The following is a 17,898-nucleotide window of genomic DNA, read 5'->3' on the forward strand; positions in this document are numbered from 1 at the left end:
TCACCACCATTTTGATGAGAAGTCCCTGAAATGGTCCAATTAGGACCTCTTCAGATGTTCTAGCACTCTGAAATTACTCTAGCCCAGGTGACAATCATACTCAGCTACACACACAGAGCCACTCTGAAGGCCAGCAAGCAGTGTGTACACAGCCACTCAGGACTGAGGCAGCAGAGCCTGGTGGGCCAGTGCAGGAGGGAGTATGCCTAGGGTGACCTGAGTTTGCCCCAAGACAGGTGATGGCAGCTCTAATAGCTCCGTTGTCATGAGCTGGCCCCAGTGAGGTAAGCTGAAGCATTCTATTAAACAATTCATCAGTGAGTGGTTAGTTACCTGATCAACCGTGTACTTGGCAACACAAACTTCCCCCTTAACAGGAAGATAACCATCTTCAGGCACCACATTTGCATATGTCTCCTTCAAGCTCGTGGAGAGTTGGTTCATGTTTTCTAGAACGTCTGAAGAATACAACTGGACATAAAAGTTACTCGGGTGCTTGAACTCAGTAACTGTACCCTTTCAAAGACAAAAAAAGAAAAGAGAGAGAGAGAGATCGAAAGCATAAGTTTCTTGAATTCTATACTAAGATAGAGAAAAGCAGTGCATGGTTTCAGTCTTACTGATGTAATCAGATCTCATCCATGCCTAGGGACACTGTAAGCTCAATGCAAGTACAACAAACCAAGAATGACCCCCAGCAGTTCTTTAGATCTCTCATGTGAAGCAAATCCAGTACCTTTATCTCCATGGTTTTCTTGAGTTGGAGACTTCTCAAATCAGAGAACATTACTCTCTCAGCACCCGCTGTTATTTCTTTAGTAACTCCCGGGGGACAGTCAACCTGCTTGGAATAAGCACACACAGCCTTGACACAGCCTGGCTCCCACTGGAGCCGTGGTCACAAAGTCTCACTCTTACACACCAGTCACAAACCACAGGAGCTGGGAGGCTCTGAGGCTACTTTCTACAGGCAGGGGACACAGCGCGGGGTCCAGAGCAGGGACGTGGGCGGCAGGAGGTAACCTCCAGGTAGTTACACAGATGAATCCATTCACTTTCATGAATTTTTGTTTTATTTTTTGAGATACTCTCACTCTGCAATGCAGGCTGGCCTGAAACTAGGTAGCCTGGGCTAGTCTAGAACTCAAAGCTATCGACTGCCTCAGCCTCTCAAATGCTAGGTTTGCAGGCATGAGTCACTCTACCAGGCAACATTTAAAAGTTCAGATGTTTACCTGTTAGTGTTTTATAAGCATAGATACTGTAGTGAGGATTTTTTTCAGTAGAAGGTACTACCAGCCACAGAAAAGTAAGAATTTTCTGTGAATGCCAATTGAACACAGTGGTATTATGAATGCTTTGGCCCAAATAGTTACCTACATGGAAGAGAGCTAACAGAAAGCAATGCCTGAGAGACAGGCCTAGGATGGAGACCCCAGATGGAGAGACTGTGCTAGTGGGGCTGCAAAGCAAAGGCTCTGTAATAGTCCACATTACTTCAAACAGAAACACAGCTGGCTCAAGGACATTTTGGGGAAAGATTGGAAATAATTCCCTAAAGCCCCAAGCAGGCACACTATGCCACCCACCCCACCACTGTGGAACTAAAGGGGTTTTGCTTAGTTTATAAATACAGACATGATGTATTAGTTCAAAATATCTTTATAAAGGACATTTAAAATTTACTTTAATGCCAAAAAAGATCCTACCTCACTCTTCACTTCAATGGCCTTTGTTTCAAATGGTGATTTATTATCTTCAAGCTTGTTCAAACTGTAACAAAACAAGTGATTATAATACTCACAGTACAAAGAAACTTAAGAGGGGCATCACAAATCTCAGTCTCTTTAAATTCTCAATCAACAAAACTTAGAAGGGAAAAATCTTGTGGAGAACAGTAGCCCTGACTTGCCATGAGCTATGGGGGTATGCCGTGTATGTCCTCAAAAGCCTCAATATGAAGCCTAAAATAGCCCACGTCTCAGTATCTGCCAGAGCCATCTAGGAGAAGCTAAAAACTAGCAGGTGATCTTCCTGAGATGGTTCTGCCATGGACAAAAATCTATGACGGATTTGCTTCTCTAGGCAAGGCCGAGAAGATTATATCTGAAGAAAGATTGCTGCTATTAATATGCTTTTCCTGTTATTATCAAATATGTAACAATCACTAGGTACTGAGCCACCCTTTTTAGTAGATTTCTGTAGACCTAAGACGATGCACTGTCTTGTAGTGATGCTATATAGACAAACAGATAATGATTCTATAGAAATTCTGATTTGATTCAAATAGTTTTAGGAAGAAAGTTTTTAGACATGGCCTTAGTTGCTAGAAAGATGTAATAAAGTTAGAATCAAGAATAGAATGTGCCCACTCCTCAGACTAGTAAGTAAAGGCTGCATAAGAAGGAATACAATGAGGTTTCGTAACCATACTAAAAAAAGAAATAGACTTGGGACAATTTTGTGTTCAAGGAAAAACATTTAAGTCAAAGGATAAAGCCCCAAGTATGCACTATGTTAAGGCAAGGCCATGTATGTAAAAACTGTTGCTTTGAACTTGTAATGAGCATATAGAATGAAACACGGCTTTGAACTTAACAACCATATCGTTCTGTAATTCCCATTTTGTATAACAAAATTTTATTTCTGAGGTAATTTTCTAAAGAACTTGTTGTCTAAGAAGGTATAAAAGACCAGAGAAAATAAAGTTGTTGGTTGAATGGTTTGGCTTAGAGGGCTTTGCCCCATCCATCCATCCATCCATCCATCCAAATGTCTATGTCTGTTTGTCTATATGTTTGTGTATGTATGTAAGCGTGCATGAATACTTGTGGAGTTGATTGTGACAGCAGTCAGGCCTGGCCAGAGTATGAACGTTTAAATGTGTATGTGTGTGTGCATATTTGCCTGTATAAAGCTTCTTAATTCTCTTCCTTTCATTCCTCTCTGGTTCACAAAAAGTTATTAATCCAGCTTAGCCATGGAGGCTTCTGGCTGAGTCATCAGAGAAGGTAGCACCATCAATAAAACCTTCGACTTCATCCCCTGCTGCTAAATAGTATGCGTTAATGACCAGAAGTTAGCACTTTTAAAGCGTGAGTTAATAAAGAGTTAAGTTTTAGCACTTAATGAAGTACAGAACAGTAAAAAAGACTTAAGTTTCCCTAGTGCTTATTTAAACACAGAGTATTATAATGTTTAAAAAATACACAGAGCTAAAGAGAAAAGCAGCCAGCAATTTTTAACCATAGAATAAGCAAGCAAGTTTTCAGAATCTTGTGGAAGTTATCAGCAAGCATTCAGCATAGCTAGAGAGCCAGAAGGCCGGAGGCCATCCCTCTTTAATGCCATGTCCAACGCTGTGTCCCACTTCAAGGCCATTCCAGGCTGGATAGGCTCCTGGCAAGGATCCCTGTCTGTAAAATACAATCCTTACATCCCATAGACAACTAGTATAAACTAGAAAATCCATTCGATTACAACATGTTTACTTCCAAGCCACGCTTCCTGCTGCACTACGCAGATGACATCATTAGCATCCAGGAGTGCACACATGGTGGGCAACAAGCAGAGCACAAAGAGGCGCCAGTCATTAACAATGTGTTTGAGGGGACGAAGAGCAGGCTCCGTGGTTGAGTGCACTTGTTGTCCCTGCAAAGGACCTGGGTTCAATTCCCAGCACCCACATGGAGGCTCACCACTTCCCTCCGGTACCAGATACACATGAGGTACTCAGACATACACACAAAATAATAAATCTAAAATAAAAAAATTATTTGCAGTCCTAAATCTTGCTATGCAATGCCGTGTACATAACTTGGGCCTGCTTAAGTCATTAAAGCCTCACTTATCAGAACTGCCTGTGCTCACTGTCCCCAAAGAATGAAATCACCAGTGCTAACCTTTGCTGTACAGGTCTACAGATGGTGCTGTGGGAAGACCAGTCTCTCCTCTGGCACGCTGTGGAGCAGTAGTACGTCTGCTTGCACTGGGAGCACCTCAGAGACCCTGTAGAGCACAGTCTTTCTCAGTCTCAGGCATTACAGAAGAGGATACTAACTATTTGGCCGTTTTGGTTTCTTTAAAACAAACAGAAATCATTCCATCTTTTCACTGTAATCCCAGGTGTGCTGTGGGGTTGGGGCTGCTTCAGACTTTCTGCAACAGCTGGCTAGGATTTTCCTCCCCTTTCAGCAAAGGTGTGATTTTGCCAGCTGCAGACTGTCTCTGCAATTATGTGATGTTTGGAACTCTGGGGACTTTTTAGACGGTTATATATGTGCTAGGGCCCCTGAGAGGTGGGTGGGTTATTGGTTGGTTGGGGGTAGTGTTGGTTGTTGGATGTTGGTTGTGGTTTGTTAAGTAGTCATGTGCAAAGAACAAAGAAGAAAAAGAAATCAGATATCCTGACAGTGAAGTTCAAACTTGCTCCAAGGAACTCGATGTCCCTAATCAGCAGGACATAGTCTCATCATAATGTTGTCCCCTTTCCCCTCTATCCTTTCTTCTCTCCCATCTAGTGCTAGGGGGTTGAAAGGGTGGAAAAAGAGTGGAGAAGTTTGGAAGAAAAGAGAACCCACAAAATAGCAATATCCAGCTACAGAGAAGGACTGGAGAGTTGAAACCTTCATGGTTGTGAGCACTGACTGCTCTTCTAAAGGACTGAGGGTTCCTAAGACCTTTGGTTCAGACACTGTACGCAGCTGGGCAAAGGTGCTGGGAGCTCTGACTGCCAGAACCAAAAGCTAGACATGAACACAATATCTCTTACCAGGGACAGACAAACTGCCAAAACACCACATTCTATTTGGCAAAGGTGTATAGCCATTTGTTCATTTTTGAAAATAAATTGTGAAATACTATGATACAGTTATACAATGGCTATTATCTCTCAACAAACACAAACAATTGGTACATCACTGACAGGTTAGTCTGAAACCATTCCTAATGAAGTAAAATGCAAATGAGCAGTGGGCCCATGGCTTTGTAATTCCACTGGTGACATGGCTGCCTCGGGGGTAGAATGCTGGGAAGGAATAGGAAAGCAGCTTCTGAGGTGACAAACATTCTCTGTCGTGATAAGATGTGTGTCTGTGCACTTCAGGACTCATCGTCTTTGTTTAAAACCATAAATGTAGTAAGTGAGAGAGCAGGAGTAACAGGAGGCTGTAAGAGCAGCAGCGGCCTCCGGGGATGAATAACGGGCACTGGGCATTACCTAAGCCATTCATAGGTTCAGGATCACCAGAGTATATATCACCCTGTGGACATCAAAAGCAAACTTGCTTACCAAACAGGCCACAGCGATGGCAGGTTGTCGACCGAAGGGGTGGTCCTAAAGAGTTGAAGAGTGCTGGATTATTTACGGACAAGGCATTCTCATACAACTTGTGAGATTTTTTTGATTTTTCAGGAGTCACATTATTGCTGGGCTTCTATGAAACAAAGAACAGTAATATTAGAAGGTCTCTTCCAGCACTGCATGTGGGACTGCCTCACTGCTAAGACTTTCCTTGCTCTTCTCTTCCATACAGTCAAAACCCTAAACTTAGCACACAAAACAAGCGTAAGGGCAGCTCTGAAAGGAAGCAGACTAGGCAGCAGCTACACTCAAGTCGGTGAGATGATGACTTCTCTCAGTTGTATGTATGTAACATAAAACTTACAGTAACCACTAGGAAAGCTACTCAGAGATACGCACCAATCAAACTGAAGTTATGAAGTGTTTAACTCACAAGAATGGGGCGGGGAGCATGGGTGGCAGAGATAAGAATTAAACAGGTTAACGAGATGTCACTGAGATACACCTTGTATGAGAAATTCAAGCAGTGGAAACATAGAATATTATTAGCTCATAAATATTATCTAACAGAGACCAGGGGACAGCATATTACTATCGGATAAAAGGTTACAGAGAAAAGATAATTTTCACAGAGGACGTTATATGACCAGTCAGTCTAACAAGAAGACCTCACAGCCACAGGCATGTTTGCAGTCAACAGCAGAGGTCCACAATGGGAAGAAGAGAAAGGCTATCAGTGAGCACAGGTGGAGAGCCATGTTCTCTCAACAACTGATGCAACTGGACAGAGAACCAGCTAGCACCGCGCAGTCAATGGGCTCAGGGGACTCACAATAGCCACCGTACGAACAAGGGCAGAACACACACACTCTGCTCAAGAGCTAACAGAACACAGAACAGCAAGACTGTAGGCTGAGCTGTAAATAAAACCACAACTTTAAAGAGTTGAGGGCTGGGGCACAGCTCAGAGGCCTGTGTTCTCTGTGCTTAGCACCCATAGGAGCCGGGAGCTTAGAAAGGAGAGCTGAAACTGACATCACACACCCTACAAACTCCGCATAGCCACTCAAGAACAGACTCAACTTTGCACACATAAAAACTGACTACATAGGACACACTGGCTCTTGACATTTATAAGCAAACCACAGTTTAAGAGCCCCCCAAAGAAATGTCAAGGGCCAGGGTGTTTTCACCAAATTTTTCAACAATAACAATAATGGAGTCAGTCTCCTTTTCAGGAAACAGCAGAGAATACTTATTCCATGACACATGGTATTTACTTCAGAGACGTAAGGCCGCTTAGCTAATTAACATAGTAAATAAACCCACAAAATAGATTACAAGATCTGTATGAATCAGCATAGTAAATGCATTTGACTCCTAAAATAAATTGACTTTGACAGAGTCACAGGATGCAAGCTAAGTTTGGAAAGCTCTATCATTTCTGCTTCTTAGCAATGAATTCAGGGACACACAAATGTAAGGAATCCCTCAAAAAATGATTCTTAAGCATAAATCTAACAAGTGACTTAACACAGAAACTGAAAACTGCACAGCAAATGTGATCAGGGACAACGCCATGGAGACACGTGTGGTCTGTGGTCAGAAGACTCGATACAGAAGAGGTGCCTAACTCACTATCGTCAGGTACAGATTTAATGCAATCCATAAGAGCACTGTTTCCACGTTAGCGACAAGATCATTCTAATCAATCTATCTTAAGGCAAGCAAACTACAATGGCTAGAATAAATAATCTTGAAAATCAAAATAAAGTTGAGTGGCTCAATGAAATTTCAGGACTTATCTGGCATTGTGGATGAACACACTAATGAATTTCAGGACTTATTGGGCACATAGTCATGGTGCTGGTGAAGGACAGATAAATAAGTGGGAAGCCATGAAGAACAGAAGAGATCTGTGGCATCTACAACTTTTTATGTATCCTCAACTGACTTGACTAATTCCCAGACAACCTAGACAAGCTAACCTTCCCACAAACAGCACAACAGCAGAACACCTGACCCACAGCAGAACACAAGACCGAGAGACCTCAACTGAAGCTCCTTCTACAAAATAAACTCAAACAGATCAAATTATAAAAAAAAAAAACTCTGAAAATGTTCTCAAAAAGAACATGTCTGAGTAATCTAGAGTAGCAAAGAGTTTGCAATCTTAATTCCCAAGTCCAATGTGCACGTGAAGACTTTGGCCGGCCGGCCAGCCAGCTCCTAAATGAAGCCTTTTGTTCTGACAAAAGCCTCCTTCAGAACTGAGGTGAGGTGCAGGCTGGAGCAAGGCTGCGCCGATCATGCTTCACCAAACAAACAACAGGACCTGGATTCTGAAGCATAAAAAGAACTTTCAAAACTTAACAGTTAAAACCTGAATGAGGGCTGAAGAGATGACTCAGTGGTTAAGAGCACTGATTGCTCTTCTAGAGGACCTAGGCTTAATTCTCAGCACCCACATGGCAGTTCACAACTGTTAATTCAAGCCCTAGGTGATCTGACACCTCACACACACATGAATGCACGCAAAACCATACACATATAAAATTAAATATATTGCTTAAAAAACAAAACAAAACAAAAACCATAAATGAAACCAGCTGGCAAAACAAAAGAGTTCAAGGCCAGCATGGTCTACTGTGTGAGTTCTAGGACTCCCACAGATACAGAGAAGCCCTGTGTTTTGGAAAAAAACAAACCAAAACTACTAAGTGAACTACCTAGATAATGGACAAATGACAAGTATTTCTCCAATTAATACTGCATATCCCTGACTCTTCATCTCATGACAAAATATTAATATTTAACAATCAAGCCAGCCCAATCACCAAGGAATTGCTACGAGAGAGAAGCTTGCAATAGAATTCCACTTAGAAAATGTTCTCAAAGTGACCAAGTGTATAACTCAGGACATATCAGCTACTGCCAATGTTCAAGGAGGGGCAAAACCTACGGAGGTGGTCACAGAAAGGAACCTAGGGGCCCTGTGATGATGGCAATGTTCTCTGTTAGTGATGGCTATAATCCTGGAGGACACTGGGTAAAGGTTACACAGGCCACACTCTGAACATGACAAAATGATCTACAGTTATTCTAAAAAAAAGCCATTTTCCTAAGGAAAGTTCTAGGTTAGAGAAATCACAGACCTTGACTGACCCTATGCCTCTTTAATAGTGCAGAAAGTGTTGGAATGCAGAAAAGAAACTTACAGTTTTTACTTGGTTAGGAGGTGAACTCTTTCCAAGACTTAATGGTGACACTGGATTTCCTGGGAGAGAGGAAACACAATTCCTATTAAATGCCAATTACTGCTTTTCACTTCTGATCATGGAAAATAGCATAACTCAGTGACGTCCAAACAGTGTGCTATCCCCAACAACCTCCCGGCTACCCTATAACTAAGCGCGTGACGCGCTCCGCGTTCTGGCTCAAAGTAAGATTTGCTAGGATCACAGAGATGCGTTTCATTTCTTGAACTAAGTTTTACTGTAAACTTTTCTCAGGTCAGAAAGTAGACAAGGTCATTCCTTTTGAACTCTATTTTGCAGTTTTTAAATGTGTGGTCTAACAAGTTGGCAGGACTCCTGTGTGCTCCTCTCCACCAGCCACCCATGAGGTGAACTAAGTATCTTAAGCCGGGTGTGGTGGCGCACGACTTTAATCCCAGCACTCGGGAGGCAGAGGCAGGTGGAGTTCAAGGCCAGCCTGGTCTACAGAGTGAGTGCCAGGACAGCCAGGGCTACACAGAGAAACCCTGTCTCGAAAAACCAAAAAAAAAAAAAAAAAAAAAAAAAGATCCCAGCCTCACAGGTAGGAAAAGGAGCATCAAACGGTCTTCACAGATTAAGCAGCACATTTCAAGTTAGTGCTCATACACAGAAGGATTAAACAGGGAAGGGAAAGGAAGAGGAGGGGAGGAGAGGGAAGGGGAGGGGAGGAGAGGGAAGGGGAGGACTGGGTAAGAGGCGGGACAGCTAACATTCAGGGCCATTTAAGGGTTGTATGGAAACCTGTTACTGTAAAGGCTTCTTAAAATACATATAGTGAAAGAAATCTAAATGGAGCCACCAAAAATAGCAGGGGAGGCAATGCCCCATGTTCGCCCCCAATTGTGGAAAGAGATTACATCTAATTGAGTCATTGGCCAAAGAGACCCCATGAGTACCTCCAGATATCTCAGGGTACTGCCAAGGCTACTGGTTAATTTCCACAATTGCTGGTAAGGCCCAATTCCTTAAGACGACACTTACACACTACTGAACACAGAGAACTTGAGGTGGTGCCACACTAGAGCGTCACCCCTACTGACTAGTGCTCATGGGACTACAAGACACTCTGCTCATGACCAGAGGGGAGAGGTAACCAACCACCCAGCTGCAACCCTGACATCTGAGATGCACTGATGCAAGTAGCACAGATGTATTGTGGGAATACCCAACCAACTCTCAGAGCGCATCAAGGCCTACTCCGTGAGCTAGAACCCATGCCTGACACTGCTGAGGTGGCCAAGAAGGTAGAAAAGCCATGGACTCTGGGGAAAATCAATACTATTGTTCTGCTAAACGAGCATAGCAATCAAATGATTCTTAGTGACACTCTGCCATGCTCACAGATTGGCTCCTCAACAGCCACTGTCAGAGAAACCTCCTGTCAGTGGTGGGAACTAACAAGAGCTGCACAACTGACAACCTGCAAGAGGGAGAGACTTTGAAACATTTGGTCCTAGATTAAGCCCTCGGGGCTCAGACTGCAGTAAGGAAGAGGAAGTGGAAAGACTCTAAGAGCCAGAATCAATGGGAGACACGGAAGACACAGTGTCAGATGAAGCAGGACAGACACACACACACTCAGAGACAGTAGCAGTAGGCACAGGGCCTGGCAAAGCTCAAGCCAAATGTGGGCTCAGCACTGATGGCTTAGTGAGCAGGAGCTTCCATCCCTAACCAAGTCTCCCTCTCTGCAACTGATACCCACTTACAAAGGAAAATTAGTTTTCTCCAGTGGAGTCCAGCTGACATGTGAGAGCAGCCCCAAGCCAGGGAGTCCATGCCAACACAAAGCGAATTCTGCAAGTGTGGCTTTGCGATTTGGGTTTTATTTTGTTCTTTGATCTTACTAATCTTTTGCTTGTACATTATAGTTTTTGGTTTTGTGTTTTGAGTTTTCTGGTTTTTTGTGCTGTTTCTTTTTTAAATTCTGGGTTGTTTGCCTGTTTTCTGAAGAGATAAGGGAAAGAAAGGATGTAAATTTGGATGAGTAGGGTGGTGGGGAGGATCTGGAAGGAGCTGGGGGGGGAAACCTATGTTCAGAATATATTAGATGAAAATTATTTATTCTTAATAAAATGTATATATTTTTAAAATGTTAATGCTAATACAGTATAGAGCCCCAGACCACAATAGTGTGCACAGCTACATGAGACCCGAAGTCGGCTCACACTTGAGTGGCCTGCTGCCCAGCTGGAGAGCAGCAGTTCGCTGGGTCAGCTGCACCACGCATGAAGCACTTACGCTTGTAGTGGCAGGTTCTTGTTCCTCGGATTCTAATTTATCTAAACATTTTTTTTTTAAGATAAATATTTCCTGTTGCCTATGCAGTGGAAAACTCACTCTGTCAAGCTGTGAGAAAGCACTGGGCAAACAGCTAAGTCTGAGGGAGGGAGGCCAGGCACCCTTCTTAGGTCGAAACCCTATGCTTTCTAACACCTCAAGTGAAATTGGGAGTAATCCTTTCTTCCTTGCAAAAATTACAAAAAGCTACTTCTACAAAGTATTAAGGTTTAACATGGTAATTTTTATTGTTCCATTGAAGGTTTTTATTTTTTTATTTTTTACCAAACTGGCATATCTGGGTTTTGTTTATTAGTTTATGGAATGAAAAAATTCAACAACCACTAGCCTAGGCTGGTACCCGACGAGCTGAGCTGTGAGGTAAATGTAGTTCACATATCCTTAGTTTTGACTTCTTAAGGGCCTCCTAGAATCCAAGGGTCATGTTGAGGACTGGGTTAACACAGCGTTAAAATATCACATCTCATACATCCAGAAAGTAAATCCTACCAGGCCATCCTCTCCTTAAAGAACAAGCTGTCAGAATCATGAAAAAACACATTCGTTAAGAGCAAATCACATGAAGATATTAACATGGTAACTATGTGTCTGTGGGCTGCTATGTGCAAGGTAATTTTAGGTCAACTTCTGTAATGCCGTTAAAACCACCACACACTGTCCTTTCTACATCGCTGACTGGGAAGTTCATCTGTGGTCATCCCCCGCCCCGTGCAACCCTTTCTGCGATTAACGAAGCCAAGGTTATTACCTGGTTTTCTGTCTAAATAATAACTGGGTGGGAGAACGCTTCTGCAGTCATCTGGCTGTTCTGCTATCCCAGTGCATTCTGTGTTAAACCAAGTCAGAGCGTCCATGGGAATCAAGTTGGAAGAGTGCAGTTCCCACTCACCTGTTGGTGACGGCTTCCTGTCTCCTTTGGACCCACCTACTTCTCCATTGACAACGGCAGGGTTTGAAGAGACCACGGAATTGTCCTCCTGACTAGCTAAATACTGTTTGTTTTGTTCACAAAGCAAGAAGTTGTTCTTTGCATTTCCGTTCTCTGGGCTCTTCAGCCTGAAGCTGGGGTGGTTGTGCTGAGCTACAGGACTTCTGAGAGGGTCCTGGGGCGGGGGCTTGCTTTCCTTCTTCTCAAAATTAAATGACTCTGCCATTTTACAAGTAGAGGCTTCCAGATTATTCCGTGGCATCATATTAGGCGTAATTTAACATTCACTGACGTCTGAGAAAAGAAATATATTTAAGAGGTGAATTTAATTGTGAAAGCAGCTGAACTATAAGCACAGGTGACTTTGTTCAAACATTATGCATCAGGTAACTCCCATCAGCAATTCCAAGCAGACTGAACCTTGATATCAAAATCTGGCCTACAATATACAAATATTTCCTTATTCAGAAGTACAAATTCCAGGTTTGGCCAATTCATTTACACCAACTCAAGAACATGAGAAATTCTTGAAGTACCAGGAACAAAAAAGAACTCTCACATCTGAAAACACTCTTCCCTATATAAAGCCAGCCTCTCCCTGGTGGAGTATGATATAGTCTATTGCTTGCATCAGAATGTCATTCTGCATTCTACCTTACACCACGGCGACTCACCTACCAGCAGAACTACCGCTTGCCTAGAGACCCTGGCTCTGCTCCTGCCTGACCATCCAAACCACCTTCTCAATTCCTCTCAGCTGGCACCTATTCTGTCTGGTTTGCTCAAGCATTCTGCTTTGACAGTCTCCAGCTGAACTTCATAAACTGGAGAAAATGTAATTCTTTCAAGGATCTATGCACATAGCTTCTTCTGAAGATTAGCTTGACTTGCGCGAAGCTTTCTGTGTTACAGCGAGCGGCTGCAGCTGCCTGGGAGGCAGAGCTGTTGGGCACTGCTGGCTTGAGGTTTACCTGTCACTCTGAAGGAGTATTCTCACTGCCCAAAGCTGCTCAAATGCACCAGCAGCTCCTCCTTTTAGCAGAGTGACACATAACACACAGCTGAGACTGCCTATGCCCTCAACACCTTCAGAAGGAGAAGCCAGAAGCTAAATGTTACTTAAGATGGTTTTGAACAAACCGCAGAAAAATCTCCCCTTTTGTGTCCTAAAACGTCCATTTTATTACTTGTTTTAAATTAGATAATACTATAGTACAACCCTGACAATAAATACATAATGAATGTGGGGTCCATGAAGAAACCAACACAAAGTTTTCTGAACACGCAGCATCCAAAGCACTAATTCGGATTCAGACATGCAGACAACCCAAGGCATTTCCAAGAGACTTTCTGGTCGCACTGCACCATGAGCATGACGGAGTCTCCATCCTAGACGCACACTCTGGGCAGTCCATGCTGTGAACACCTCAGCCTGGCAATGCCACCAAACACTGAATGCCCACAATACCTCAACGCAGCCCAAGACTGCTGTTACCCTCCAGGATCTCTAATCCTTTCTGCCTTTGCAGATGTATAAATGATTTAGTTAAAACAGACTTCTGGTATTTCCCTCTCTTTATTTCTCTAAGTATATGAAAGTAGTAAATCTTTGAGCTATTTGATTTAAAAAATTGCTTTTTAAGCTAAAACTTGAGTTTCATAAAATATCTTAAATTTTGGCTAGAGTTTTAGAGACTTTCCAACAGTTTCCGAAATGGTTCTAAATATGCTTTTGCCATTTTTTTTTTTTTACTATGTGTGACTTAAAGCAGTGCATTTAGCATTGGCTATCATAAAGCCACAGTATCAACCAAGTCATAAAAGTTACACTAGCATACAGTGGGTGCAGTGTAAGCATTCGGTGTGACTTAGCTCCTTGTGTAAAGTACACAAGCGCACCCATCTTATTAGCAAATTTTCCTTACTATTTAATCACTATAAAGTGTAAGCAGCAAACAGATTTCAGCTTAGGAGGAGGTCTGTCCAAGGGAGACAGACTACTTTGGTTGAACTCACTCCATCCCACTCAGGAATTCCCAATGCAATACAAATTTGGACTTATACAATTTCATACTTTTATTTGGAGATTCTGTTTAAAAATAAGTAAAACTGTCTTCTTTGCAACTCTCTTACTCATGTGTTGACCTGCGAACACTCAGACATCCTGTGCCCTTCCTCACCTGCAGATGAAAGCCTAGATTGCTCATGACTCGACGTTTATTGTCAGAGATCCACACACATCATGACCTACAGCTGAGTATGATTCCAGATACATCCTGACAGTGAGCAGGAGCCCGTCCTCCCTGACTAGGACGATGCAGCGACCATCATGCTTAAGTGCTTAGAGCCAGGGCAGCTGAGAGTTCCAATAAAACAGTCACCCACGTGACTTTCTATAACATGTAGCTCCTCAATCATTACACACTGTTTTCTATACATATTAACACACACATGCACTTATCACCACCACCACCACAATCAGGACAACATAACCCTTTAAAGGGGAATTTAACATTAGAGAACACCAGCGAACAAAAAGACGCCTTAGGAGCTGGAGATGGCTCAGCAGTTTAGAAGCACTCGCTGCCAAACCCGATGGCTGGAGTTTGATCCCTGTGGCCCTTTTGGTAGGAGAGAACTAAGTCATGCAAGCTGCCTTCTGGCCTCCACGTCACAGGACTGGCATGCAGACATGGTAAAAACTAAACAGCAGCTGCAAGACAATTGACACCACTTAGATCTGTCTCATGTCGCCCACTGAATCTCGAGCAGTGTAATTCTGTGACTTCCAGCTTACAGACTCTTGATAGACATGAGTAAGGAGAGTTGACAAATAATTCTGAAGGGCCATGGTATCTCCTGGGCTAACCACACCAATAACTTCTCTATGACACACTGTTTTAAAAAGCATATAATTTATTTTTATTTTATGTGCACTGGTGTTCTATAGACATGCATGTCTGTGTGAGGGTGTCACAAGTCCTGGAACTGGAGTTACAGACGGGTGTGAGTTGCTGTGAGGGTGCTGGGAGTTGGACCTGGGTCCTCTGCAAGAGCAGCCAGTGCAGTGCTCTTCAGCTTTGGGCCTTTCTCCAGTAGTCCAGAACACACTATATTTAAGATACTGGTGATGAATTAAAATGTAACAATCCCAGAATTCAAAGTAATTATCTGCTGGTTTAGCTAACAGAGGAGATCTGAACGGCACTCAAATTTCTTAAACAGAATCACGAATCAATGTGTTGAAATGTATAGAACTGCCAATCGAAAGAAAAAAGTGAATTAAATGGAATAGTTCTGGAGGGAGGACGAGCCCTTTACTTTGCCTGTATTCCTCTCATGCTCTGAGCACATGAGTAGAAGACCCTGACTTTTTATTCCCATAGAGTCCATCTTTGTGCCTTCTTATGTGGCTGGAGGCATCCCTACAGACAATGACTAGCCTGGTCTTCTCCCTCCAGTTCAGAGCCTAGGCCTTAGAGAGGTCCTGCATGGAAGGATTAGTGTGCACTCAGAAACTCGCAGGTCCAACGCCTTTCCTCTCAAGTTTGTTCTTGCCTTCCTGGTGACTTTGTGCATTCCAGGAGAGACATTTTAGAGCTGTAAAAGCCAATAGCTCGGTAGACCACGAGCCTGAGCAGAAATCAGGCCCAAGCCCCACCTTCCTCATTTAGCTATGCTATTTTCCTTAAAACTGCTTCATCTTTCTAGGACTCAGCAACTATAAAATGCAGGCAGAAGCAGTAACTTCCTCCTGGATACTACCGTGACGATTAGACAAGGGGCAAGGATTTAAACCACCCAGGGAAAGAAAGGGAGGCTGCTTTCTAACACCCTCCTCCCTGCAAGGAGCAGCAAACAATTCATTTGTGGGTCAAGGATGGACGGGCACGCGCATAGTTGCGTGTATGCGCAGGCGCGCACTCATGTATACACATGCCGGAAAAATCACTCTATCACACTACATACTCCCCAAGCTTTCTTTGTGTCATGAGGAACAAGTTTACAAGATTTCGTTTGCTGCCCTTGAATTTGTTATCCTTTAGATTTCAGTGGTAAACCATGAACCAGGAGGGGTTGCACGTTTAAGATAGGTGTACTCTTATGATTAAAGTACATTACTTTTAAATGCAAGCGACTAGTAGATGGGAATAGTTGCCACCTCCCATCCACCATACCCGACTCGGGCCCAGCACCCACCTGATATACCCACTTAGACTACTGCAGTCTGCTTAACTCCGGAGGCCTAATAGAGAAACTTACTTACACCTGGGGTCTAGGAAAGGCAAGGCAAGTGCCAAGAGTGACCCAGCAGAAGTTAGTCATCTCACTTTATAAACCTGGTGACCCTACTGATTCTCTAGGAGGCAAAAGGGTTTAGGGAAAGAATCTATAAAGCTGGCACTCCAGCTGTGACTTCAACCAAAGCACTGAATCCACAAGTCTTCGAGTGTGGAAAAACACACACATACACTTTGACACTTTAAAAGCGCCGTTTCCAAACCGTGCACGGGGCCCCTGCCCATATCCCAGTTCCTGGGCTTGGCTCCCTATAACCCAGACAGAATCCACCCACACCCATTGCTCTGGGACGGCCCCGGGGTCTCTGCCCTTCCAGCCTGTCCCCAACGTGCAGCGCCTGTGCCCGCCCAACGCCCGCCCAGCGTAACGCCCGACCTCAACGTCCAGCTCTGGACTTCCGGCTCCCAACGACCCACGCCCGAGACATCTCAAAATCGAGCTCCGGAGCCCGGGCGCCCGGGGCCGCCTGACCCAGAAAAAGAAGAAAGGGCGCTGGCCCGGGACTGGTTTCTGAGGCTACCCACTCATGCTGGCGTTTGCCATACCCCGCAGCCCGGAGGTCCTGGAGCTCCACCCGCGCTCACCTCGCCTCGGACGCTCAAAGCTGCCGCGTGCTGCGGGGCCCGCGCCTGCGCAGTTTACTCCCACGTGCGCGCAGCCCCGCCCACGCGCCCAGTGCAGCCGAGCCTGCGGGGCTGCTCTGATTGCCCGCAGGTGCTTGGTGGGGGTGCAGGCTCACCGACGCTTTTCAGGAATTTCTAGCTTTCCAGGACTTTCTAGCTTTCTCTAGAAAGGTGTCTGGGAGGCCGCGCTGAGAGTCACTGAGGTTGCTATTTTAACTAGGTGAGGAGGGACTTTTGGTTTTCCAGCTTACTCCCCTGGGCCTGCCTCCTCCTCCGGAAACTAAACACGCCAGACCCAGACCCCCCAACCAGTCACTTCTTGAATGTTTAGAAGCAACGCTCAGATTTATGTCTTTGTTCTTTTTACATTTTCACTTATTTTGTGCCATGGCACATATGTGGAAGTCAGGGCACAACTTTTGGGAAATCCGTTCCTTTGTTTTGAGACTGTATCTCATTATGTAATCCCTAGCTGGCCTGTTACTTGGATGTTGACCCAGAGCACAGAGATCCACGTGCCTCTGTCACTTGCTATGTTGACCAGGTTGGCCGTGAACTCAGAGATAACCAACCATCTGTGGTTCTCTGGAATCATGGGGTTTTAAAGGCATGGGCTACTGTTATGTCTCAAACCCAGGATGAATGGTTGAGTGCCTATTTAATAAATCAAATTGGACCTGTCTGATAGGTTCTCCCAGCATCCCTCAGTCCCTACCTGTTACAGGGTATGACTGGCATACCCCGCCCTCAACCCCTAAACCCCAGCTGCCTTTCCCTATATAATCCGGCCATGTTGGTTCTCCAGGCTTTTGTCTACCCTTTTGTCTCCTGGTTTTCCCTCTCCCCGGCACCTCACACAACCCAGGTCAGGGTCAGGTTCACTCTGGACTCTCCTAGATGTCTCTGTCTCTGCTCTCCCTCATATCTATAATAAACCTACTACACCATACCTAGGAGCAGTCATGTCCTTCCTTTTTTGTTTCTTTTTCTCTTTTTTCCTTCAGCTATCATGCCTGACATTATCTTTTCTTCATTTTTATTAATTTCTAGAATATAGAAAAAGAAGAGTTCTCATGGTGAGGTTACAATCAGTTTCTCCTAAAACGAACATGTTTGAAACTGCTGTTATTAACGAAGCCCATGATTTGTTCAGATTCCTGCCCT

The 17,898-nt window shown here is 44.1% G+C and overlaps 1 protein-coding gene across 11 annotated transcripts in view; it reads right to left on the bottom strand.

Moving 5' to 3' along the window:
- Positions 1-16,739, bottom strand: part of Tdrd1 (tudor domain containing 1) — a 47,158-nt gene extending 30,419 nt beyond the window's left edge. For 5 of the 11 annotated variants that reach the window (XM_085833947.1, XM_085833943.1, XM_085833944.1 and 2 more), the window contains exons 1-8: positions 16,657-16,707; positions 11,771-12,103; positions 8,521-8,579; positions 5,291-5,435; positions 3,903-4,008; positions 1,710-1,773; positions 737-844; positions 334-516 (exon numbers count right to left, since the gene is read on the bottom strand). In XM_085833947.1, coding sequence (XP_085690073.1) covers positions 334-516; positions 737-844; positions 1,710-1,773; positions 3,903-4,008; positions 5,291-5,435; positions 8,521-8,579; positions 11,771-12,074 — 969 coding nt within the window. In that variant the 5' untranslated portion in view covers positions 12,075-12,103; positions 16,657-16,707. Of the gene's footprint in view, positions 1-333; positions 517-736; positions 845-1,709; positions 1,774-3,902; positions 4,009-5,290; positions 5,436-8,520; positions 8,580-11,770; positions 12,104-16,486; positions 16,546-16,656 lie in introns of those variants that run through there. The other 6 variants (XM_085833949.1, XM_085833948.1, XM_085833945.1 and 3 more) reach the window with 3 other exon arrangements.
- Between the last annotated feature and the right edge of the window lie 1,159 nt (positions 16,740-17,898).

Source organism: Mus caroli, unplaced genomic scaffold (assembly GCF_978045245.1).
Source record: "Mus caroli unplaced genomic scaffold, Mus_caroli_1 scaffold_20, whole genome shotgun sequence".
NCBI lineage: Eukaryota > Metazoa > Chordata > Mammalia > Rodentia > Muridae > Mus > Mus caroli.